General features: G+C 50.1%; 2 protein-coding genes across 2 annotated transcripts; both read left to right on the top strand.

The window, feature by feature from the left end:
- Positions 1-4,411: 4,411 nt before the first annotated feature.
- Positions 4,412-5,428, top strand: LOC109784641 (wall-associated receptor kinase 2-like). Its single transcript, XM_045234419.2, has one exon. It carries the CDS (start codon positions 4,436-4,438, stop codon positions 5,426-5,428), a length of 993 nt encoding a protein of 330 aa, XP_045090354.2. The 5' UTR covers positions 4,412-4,435.
- Positions 5,429-6,004: 576 nt separating this feature from the next.
- On the top strand, positions 6,005-7,573 carry LOC141042575 (wall-associated receptor kinase 5-like). Its single transcript, XM_073511393.1, has one exon. The coding sequence runs from the start codon at positions 6,005-6,007 to the stop codon at positions 7,217-7,219; it is 1,215 nt and encodes a 404-aa protein (XP_073367494.1). The 3' UTR covers positions 7,220-7,573.
- The last annotated feature ends 2,923 nt before the right edge of the window (positions 7,574-10,496 follow it).

Genomic DNA, 10,496 nt, shown 5'->3' with positions numbered 1-10,496 from the left:
CTGGGTGCATGCGGGGCTCACTGAGCGTGACCACTGGTCTGCAAAGTTGGACCTTCACCAGTAAGCAAATGCATAGTAGGCCTCGTATCGGACATTGTTTGGAAAAAGATTCAAATTTATTATAAAAAGATTATTAGAAGTACAAAACATCTCAAACATAATAAAAATTATACTCAACAAGACATCGACGAGTCAAGAATGTCCAGATACTCAGCCAGACAACCACACACAAAATTTCAAAACCGCAGTAAGCCGTTCATTGACCGGCATCGACGAGTCAAGAATGTCAGGCCAGAGTTGTACACCGTTGCAGTGCATGCAGCACCGGAAGCATGAGCATCATGATTTGTCCATGCGAAGACATGACATGCCAGCGCTTGTACACCGTGTTGCAGTGCAGCATGATTTGTCCTCGCTAAGAAATTCTTGATGAGAACAAAAGAACTCAATGTCTTGGTGCATGTGGTGCTCACAGAGCGTGACGACTGGTCCGCGGACTTGGAGTCTTGGACCTTTAGCTTAAACCAGTACAGGTACGTACTATAGCCCCAATCGCATGCACTAAGGAGAAATTGTGTGTTATTACTAAGTTGCCTAAGGTTGAAAAAATAAACTACGTGTACCCCAATTTCAGCTGCGTATGATCCACAACTCACTGGGAAAGGCTAACTGTGTGTAATAAGGCTGACACTGTTTTTTTAGCACAGCACAATCGAAGTCGCTCATATACACAAGCATACAATCAACCTTATGAATGGACGCATGTACACCCTACCCCTATGAGCGCCTCCGAGAGACTGAGCCATCACATTCTTAAGATTGACAAAGTCGCCATATATGCCTTCGTAGTCGACGGGAACGTCTCCTCCCACTGAACGCATATCGCCGAAAGTCCTGAAATAAATCCAGGTAAATGCGAGCACCAATGTCAAGTCTGGGACTTGAACTCCAGCAAAGACACTACACTTTCATCCTATAGTAAGCAGGAAAAAATAATTCCAAGTGAAACTCACATCCGGAGGAGGCGTGCCGATATTAGGCACTCGGCGCTGATGTCGGTGGATCTCAGGACCGGTGGAAGGAGACGCGCCACCTTGCCGCCGTAGCTGACCGCGGCGAGTTGGTCTCGGACTGGAAGGTGCCGCCGATGGAGCGCGAATGGGGAGTGGATGGCGTGCCGCCGCCAGTGCTTGCGGTTTTGGTGCTCCTCCTGGAGCCGCCGGGGGTAGATGGGCGGATGAGGTCACGGAGGGCCTGAGGGAAGGGAGAAGCCGAAGAGGATATGACTGGAGGTGGGTGTCCCGGCCGGGCCCAGCGCACGTCTCGCGTCGGCTCGATCCCTCTCCTCTTTATCTGCATCGCCTTTGGGTCGATCCCTCTTCCATGCATCCCGCGTCGCTCTATCTCCTTTATGGGGAAAAATAACGAGCGCACAAACGCAACACACTCTACTTATGGGCCGAACATGCCCAGTTTGCCAGACTTCATCGTTTCGGCCTCGAGAGCAGCAGCCCATTAGGACAGCTAGGCGACATGCGGGACAGACGGTTGTAGACAGGGGATCCGACGGCCAGAGATACCCAGATCATCAAATCAGACTGTCGGAAATGCAAATCGCTGAGAGGGCTCGCTTTAGGCTCGGTATACTGACCTAAATTGCTCCAAAACTTATGACGATTGGGCCCCGTATGACAGACTCTGGCTGCATTTTTTGTCAGAATTGTCATAATGACAATTATTATGTCAATTTGCCCAATATTGAGACTCTCCTAGAGGTTCTTAAGGCTACTCATAGTCAGGAGTATCATATACTAGTATTATGCATATGATACTAGTGTATGATACTATCCTCATAGTGCATAGTATCACAGATTGCTATCATAGATGATTCTATTTATGGCCATGCATGTCATATAGTAGCAAAGTATTAATTATGGTATGGTATCTATATATGTTACTCTAACTCTCTCTCTCTTCTTTAATTATCTGCCACATCAGTGTGTTTGCTAGTCCCGAGTGTATGATACCGACTAAGATACCACCATTATGGCCAGCCTAGGACTCAGAGCCCAGGTCTGCCGCAAGGTTTCTTTGATAGGTTTGTTTATTTATCGAGAACGGGATTCACGCATGTCCTGCTCCTGCCTGCTCACATGTTGGAATCTCGGCACTCCTGCAAAATTCAGAGTGAGTACCATGCTACGTGTTCTGCCTGCTCAAATGTTCTCTTGGAATCCTGGCAGTCGAAAAATTCAGAGCGAGCATCACGCCACATGTACGGCCTACTCACATGTCAGATGTTGGGTCAAAATGTATCATTATATTCCAGCTAGCTTGTGTACTCTACTACTTTTACCAATTTATTGATGTTAAGTTGGGCCCTTGTTTGGACAGAAAAATAACCAAATGGCCATGGTGACGGTGTCCTGGATTATGGGTGCACACCAGGACTCCCCTAGAGCTCCCCCACACCCCCTGCCCCAATTTGGGGCTAGTCTGTGAGATTTTAATTGCGTTGATTCCATGAACTCATTGTAGTAGTACTCCTCATCCAATTCCATCATCTTTCCCTAAAGATAAACAATGAAACCCTCAAAAAACGCTTAACAACATTTCACCGAACGGATTGGAGGAGGCTACATGTGTAAATATTCAGCTACTGATACTCGGGTCGAGCGGCGGAGGTCTGACAGGGTATGGGGCGGGAGGCCGGGGTGGTATAACGGTATTGTTGGTCTGGGAGGGAGCAGGTACTGAGCAAGGCGGGAGGGATATATTGAGAAAGACGCTAGCTCTAGGTGAGTTTCGCTGTGCAACAGGGTTGTCGGAGTCCTAGGTGGGGGAGGTCCGGACTCCCTTAAACCACACCCAGCTTTTACAACTGGTTTGCCAGAATTCAAGCACGTGAACGCGTCCACATAAGTATGTGGCGTCGCGTTGGATGGAAAAAAATGGTTCGGACGCGTCTGCCAAGACATTTGCGGGCATTTTTTGGCATGTGTTTGGAGATGTCCTTGCCATACATACCGCGAGTTTGGGTCCACGCATTGGGCCTGCGCTTTGGTCCATTACATCGGCGAGCAGTTTGGGTCGGCCGGTTGGAGGTGCCCTTACAACACGTACCATGATTAGACGCTTTATATGGGAAAAAAAATCTGTGACTGGAGAGCGCATACCGTTTGGCTATTTGGTCTGGAGACACCCGCGCAGACCCCACATGGAAGTAACCCTATTTCCCAACCCGCACGTTGCTCCTCTCTCTCCTCGGCAACCCCACCCGCCGGTCGGCCAGCTCGCCATAGTCCCAGCCTCAGGTCCTTGCGTCTCCGCCCCCTAACTCTCTCTCTCTCTCTCTCTCTCTCTCTCTCTCTCTCTCTCTCTCTCTCTCTCTCTCTCTCTCTCTCGCTCCCTGGTCCGAAGCTCTGCAGCTCATCCTGGTCACCTTCTACCTCAAGTCTCGCCAAACTCGATGGCGCACACAACCTGTTCGATAGAATACATGCACGGGTTCGCCCGCGTGCATGCTACATGGGCTGTTGCGTGTGCGGCTGCTACCGGGTTCTATTGCGCTGGTAGGCGCGGGCGGCGGTCCGGCGGACGAGAGCATCATGCGTATGTGGTCGTCACGGACACCTCCCTCTCGACCATCACCGCAACTCATCCCGGTCACGTTTCACACTCCACGGGGCACACATCCTATTCGATAAAATATGTGGACGGCTGGGGTTGCCCCTTAGAGCAACTCTAGCAGACCCCGCATCCCGACGGCCCACAAAACGTGTTTGCAGTTCGCACAAAATGGCCTTTGCGGGCCGGCGCGGACGGCCACATATGCAGACCCCTCAAACGGACCCGTATAAAAATATATTCGCGGAATATGCTTTTTTATGGATCGGCTTTGCGGGGTCTGCTCTTTGCGCCGCTGCATCCCGCATCTCATCGGCCCGCAAATATCACACTTGATGGCGCACGCAACCTGTTCGATAGAATACATGAACGGGTTGTTGCGTGTGCGGTTGGTAGGCGGGGGCAGCGGTCCGGCGGACGAGAGCATCTTGCGTATGTGGTCGTCACGGACGCCTCCCTCTCGACCATCACCGCAACTCATCCCTTAGGTATGTGGGCGGCGGTCACGTTTCACACTCCACGGGGCGCACAGCCTGTTCGATAAAATACGTGGACAGCTGGGGATTTTCCCTTGGGTACCATGGCTACACTTTTTTGACAAATGGAGAGGACATTTGACCCCGCCTCTTGGAGATGTCCTTGGTTCTCACTCGTCGAAAATTACTTTTACCTCGTGATAGCTGGGCCTAGCGCGCAGCAGGTGCTCGTCCGGGCAACCAGAGTGCGAGCCACCTTATAAGCCGGCCAGGCTGAAGAGCGATGCATGGTTCAGGAGCTAGCTAGCTAGGCACACAAGCTCAACCAGTCAATGGTGCACATAACAACCAACTTGGGGGTGGTGATGGCGGCCGCAGTGGTGGCGATGCTGACGTCGCCGCTCCTTGCTGGAGCAGAAGTTTCCCCGGCGGAGGCGCAAGGGATGCCCGACTGCGACATCACCTGTGGCAACATGAGCGTGCCGTACCCGTTCGGCATGGGCCCAGCCCGGTGCTACTGGCCAGGGTTCAACCTTACCTGTAATACAGGCCAACAACCAGCAAAGCTACTCCTCGTCCTCAGCGACCCCGACTTCGGCATGGACAGCAACTTCCATGTAACGGAGATCTCCCTCCGGACCAACACGGTGCGCATACTCCGCACCAATGCCATCATGCCTATCTCCTCCGGCCGGTCAAGCACTGTGTTTTTCTTTGGCAACTACTCGGAGGCACCCTACTCGCTATCGACTGGTAACGAGTTCATCCTATCGGGCTGCAACCTTTATGTGATGCTGATCGGGGATGACACCGAGGATGTCATCAGCGGTTGTGCCTCCTTCTGCCCCTCCAACATCAGTGAAACCTTCTTCGGGACGGTATTGCAGCGAGCAAACAGAGGAAGATACTGCAACGGCATGGGCTGCTGCCAAGCGAATATCCCCATGTCCTCCAACGGCTTGCCCACGTCGTTGATGGTTGTCAATAGGAACCGCGACCAGGAGTTGACGTCGCAGCCCGCGTACACACTAATTGCAGAGGAGGGGTGGTTCGATCAGCGACGGTTGTCCAAGGAAATAGCAGGGCGGGAGAAATACGAAATAGCCAAGGTACAGGTTCCCCAAGTTCTGCAGTGGGAGGTTATACAGGACTTACCGCGGCCTGATGATATGACGGCACATCCGGGCTGTCCAGTGGAGGTAGCCCGCAAGCTCTGCAAGAGCAAGAACAGCTACTGTAAACGAGGGAGCAGAGGCTATTTATGCCAGTTTATGGATGGCTACGACAAGCCGGGCAGCAACCCCTACCTTCCCGACGAAGGTTAGAACATGTATCTACGATTGTAATATGGAAGTATGTGTTTACGCTATTAATTTCCTTGTTCCTCTATCATTTTTTTAACATAGTGTATTTTACTTTTGCCTCCAGATGGACGCATGCCCTTACCTATAGGTGAGTAACCCTGCAACTTTATGAGGATCCCTCCGTCATCCTCTTGTTTAATTTCACATGAAGAAAAGTATTATAGTATTTCCCATTGAAAATGGTCGCTTACCCTCCGCTCTTACCTGTAGAATGCGCTAGTCTAGAGCAGGACCTGTTATTTGTTTCAAGCAGTACATATTGGCATTCTAGTGTAGGTACTAATCGGCCATTTTGCCTTTTCCCATGAAAATAATAGCTTACTACCCGTAAGTACATAATTTGATGCATGTGTCTTGCTCCAACTTGAACTGTGGCATTTAAATTTATTTATCTCAAACCCTGAACTTTCTCTTTCTCAAACCAATTTTCTTCTTGTAATACGAACTCAGGAAGCCAAAAGGTTACTTGAGTGAACTTTGTTGATTACTCCTGCTGCTTAATAACTCTAGACCAATGTATAATACCATGCTGATGTGATGATAGAGAAAATGAATAATACTATGTACATCTTTGTAGGTTTATACCTCTCCATAGGAGTTGCTGTTGGGGCAGTCATCATACTATTTGTTCTCGCTGGATCCTTCACACATAAGAAATTCAAATATCGAAGAGCGCAGATGTTGAAACAGAAGTTCTTCGAAAAAAACCGTGGACAATTGTTGCGACAATTGGTATCTCAAAGAGCGGATATTACAGAGAGAATGATTATAACCTTAGACGAGCTTGAGAAGGCAACAAATAAATTTGATAAATCTCGTGAGCTTGGTGGTGGGGGGCATGGTACGGTCTACAAAGGAATTCTATCAGATCTCCATGTTGTAGCCATCAAGAAACCAAAGGCAGCGATTCAAAAGGAGATTGATGAATTCATTAATGAGGTTGCTATCCTATCACAGATCAACCATAGAAATGTGGTAAAACTCTATGGTTGTTGCCTTGAAACAGAGGTCCCCATGTTGGTCTACGAGTTTATATCCAACGGCACTCTCTATGATCATCTTCATGTTGATGGACCAAGATCATTGTCATGGAATGATAGGCTACGGATAGCAACTGAGGCAGCCAGATCTTTAGCCTATCTTCACTCAACAGCTTCAGTACCCATCATCCATAGAGATATCAAGTCTGTTAACATACTTTTGGATGATACTCTAACAGCAAAGGTCGCAGACTTTGGAGCTTCAAGGTATGTTCCGTTGGATAGATCAGGGATCACAACAAGAGTGCAAGGTACAAGAGGATATCTGGACCCCGGGTATTTCTATACCGGGCGTCTCACAGAAAAAAGTGATGTGTACAGCTTTGGCGTCTTGCTTCTGGAGTTGTTGACTAGAAAGAAACCATTTTCATACATCTCTTCTGAAGATGAAGGCCTTGTCACTCACTTTTCTACCTTATTCGCGCAAGGTAATTTGTCAGAGATACTAGATCCGCAAGTTATGGAAGAGGGAGGCAGTGACATGGAAGAAGTCGCAGCGCTTGCAGCAATGTGTATAGCATTAAGAGGAGAGGATCGTCCGTCCATGAAGCAAGTGGAGATCAAACTCGAAGGCACTCAAGCATCCAGGGGACATGAGGGGGGTGGTGTAAGAAATGGTCCATGGACTGCAGATGGAGGTAGGAGCGAGGTATTGTCCAGGCAGTACAGTATGGAAGAGGAGTTCGCTTCATCTTCAAGGTATCCTCGGTAGTTCTGCTTAAGCCCGAGCTCATCCGGAGATTAGCTTTCAGAGATTCTCCTTTGCATTCATTTCCCTTGGCAGCTCCTTTTCGTCATCCTATTTGTTAAAAATAAACTTGGTGTTAAACTCTCTGTAACTTTATAAACTTGTTGTAACCGCGTGCTTAGCTAGGCTGCAGCTATCATCAGTGAATCAAAAGAATGTAATGAGCTCGCTTTGTTTTGATCGTTTGTTCTTTATTTGTGTTTTTCCTGGAGCTACACTCACCTGATGAGCATAGGTATCCAAAATGTCAGGAGAATCAAACAATATAATTCCGTCTATCCAAGTGCACGTGTTTTTCGGACTCCAAAATGTTATGGATTGCAGGAGCAGGACCAAATACCCATTACAGATTTTGCGCAAAAAAATACCCACTGCAGATGGATCAACTCTAACAGCAACAAAGCTTTTGTAGATTTGCACATTAATTAGGGCTCTAATGATGAGTGGATAGAAAGACATTGCAACAATCAGCAGTGTCATATCCTCTCTGCTTAGATGGATAGCACAAAAAGTGCTGAACCTAAGCCAGCAAATTGGTATTAATACATAAGGTTCTGATGTGTTTTCAGTTGTAGCAGCGAAATGGTCTGCACGCCAAAAGCATAACTGGTCTCGTAGATGCTGCTATAGTAAAGGATATGTTTTTTTTAGTTCATGATATTATAGTAGTACCATTTGTCTAGCCAAAAATTCAGAAATGTTAGTATGGTTTGATTCAGATAAACCTTGTTCCAAAAAGTAGTGTCCAAGAGACTACTCTAATCCTTGGACTGTGGTCGTATTGTGGACAACACTTCACTACTGAACATGTAAATGACTGCATGGTTTGATTCAGGTAAACCTGCTTCTATAAGTAAGCATTTATGTGTGTTGGAACCCTAGCTTTGCCCTAGCTCTCCTCTCTCTGGCACGGACCAAGAAGAAGAAGGAGGAAGAAGGAGACAGTGGACACGGCGAGGTTTCCCGGCGCACGAACGCCACCGCCGCAACAACGGCTTTACCTTGAGTATGAACTCAACACCCTCACCTGTTACAATGCATATAGGGGGGTTCTTATACCCTGGGCCACGTCAAGGCACGTACCCCACGTCCCAGTCCATGTCGAGCGCCTGGTCCGGCCCGCTCTGGCCGCGCCCGCGACATGCACGCACACGTCCAGGGCGTGGCGAGCCCGCCTTGGACCAACTCCACGCACCCCCTAATCTCGCCAACTGAATGGTACTACACGCACGGCTACGGTGTACTCCTACACGGGCACCCCCGTGCACCACACACACGCACACCTACGCCACGGACCCAACGTGTCCGACACGCCCAGTGCACGCCCATACATGCGCCCGACGCGTCCGACACGGAGCCGCGGCTTATTTTTGCCCAACAATGAGCGCGTTAGTAATGAACTTGTGAATGATGTCCGCATTTATGTGTAAGCATTTATCCTGCTGGACGGGGGCTGCGGGGATAAGTGGGTGTTGGCTCGCCTCCATCCTGCAGCAAAGGCAGCCACCGTGCTGGGGTGGGTTGCACCATCAACGATGCTGAAACCTTGGCGAATTTTGGTTCGCCCCGGGCCTGTAGCAAACCACGGCTGCTTTAATTAGGTGGGTTGCAGCATGGTACGACGTGGTGGCAGAGTCCCGCGAAGTGGTGGCCGGAGGTTCTCCTGCAGCACCGCGCTTCTGGTGGCAACCGTGGTCGCCTTAGTGTGGTTCCCCCTGGCTTGCAGCAACGGGGCTGAGACTGCTGCACGGTGGCAGTTGAAGTAGGACTCGCTGGTGATTTTCAACAGGTGCCCACACCACACGGTGCTCAGTCTCCTCCTACTGCCACCGTATGGTCTCGACCTGGGTGAGTTCGGCCTCCACCGCCCCGTGCCGCGCCGTTGAGTGCTACCGGACGGCGAGCACCCGGCAGCCCAGGCTGCTCACACCGGCGTACAGGCTCGGTGACCTGACGGACAGCCACGAGAACAGAAGCAAATTCAGAGTCTGAACCAGATGCACAAGCAGCAGTAGTAGTGCACAATAAACACACGAGCACAATGAACTCCAGATAGTCCTAAACTTTTAGAGTGACATACTGAAATTTATCATAAGCAGCTGCATGGATCATCTACTCCTAAACTTTCAGAGTACACGCCCTACACTCAGAAATTTACAGAAATTTATCCAGTGTACTCCTAAACTTTCAGAGTACAAAACTTCATGCATCATCTCTGAAATTTACAGAAATTTATCCAGTGATGTGCAGGCCAGTGGCGGGTGGGTTACCTGATGTGCAGGCCAGCGGCGGGCGTGAGGTAGTCAGAGACTCCTTCTCCAGAAACGTCGTCTCGGCATCCCACACGGCGCGGTCCTCGCGGGACTGCACGAACCCGTGGCTGCGCAGCAACGCCTCGAGCCACTCGCTTCTTCTCCGCCGGCAGCCACCCGCTGCAGCCAATCGCTTCTTCTTCTTCGCGGGACTACATCTCTCTCTCAGACACTTCTTGTGCCAAGCAAGCGGCACCTCAGCCACCGGGAGAAGAAGAGAAGGAGCTTGGGCGGGCGGGCAGCCGGAGCAGCAGGAGGAGTGTCAGGCAAATCACGCACTCTCTCGCTCTCGTGTTCTCTCTTGGTGAACTCTGGTGAAGAGACGATGATTTTGCGCAGCGCACAACTTGCTGCTTTTTCCGTTTTTGCTTCCTCTTATTCAGTAAGAAACCAACAGACCCGACCGATTCGCACGCCACAACCCCGCTCTTTCGAACGTGCCATCCCACGTTCACGAAGAGGGCGTGCTCACGGCGGCCACCTCCTACTCCTAGTCGCGCACGGCATGCACAGACCGCGGCCATGCACCTTATTACATGCAAAGCAAACTAAAAGAACCGGGGAAACCGGCTCAACTATGATCGGTTCAGGGTTTAACTGACATTGCCTCCCTAAACCCTGAACCACTACTGAATTTGAACCACACCAATTTCTTCTCGGAGTTCCTGAAACTTGACACGCCCGAGCGCCTTCGTCAGGATGTCGGCGAGCTGTCCACTGGTGCCGATGAACTCCACCTCAACACGCCCATCTTCAACACACTCGCGCAGGAAATGAAACCTTCTGTCAATGTGCTTACTGCGATCATGGAAGACGGGATTCTTGCTCAGGGAGATAGCTGCCTTGTTGTCGATCTTCAGCATGACCTGCTTGACCTCTTCGTTCTTGATGTCGCCAAGCAGCCGAGCGATCCAGGCGCCCTGGCAGGC

This window comes from Aegilops tauschii, chromosome 3, assembly GCF_002575655.3.
Source record: "Aegilops tauschii subsp. strangulata cultivar AL8/78 chromosome 3, Aet v6.0, whole genome shotgun sequence".
In the NCBI taxonomy this organism is placed as follows: domain Eukaryota; kingdom Viridiplantae; phylum Streptophyta; class Magnoliopsida; order Poales; family Poaceae; genus Aegilops; species Aegilops tauschii.
The sequence above is the reverse complement of the archived record's forward strand: the minus strand, read 5'-3'. Positions and strand labels throughout refer to the sequence as shown.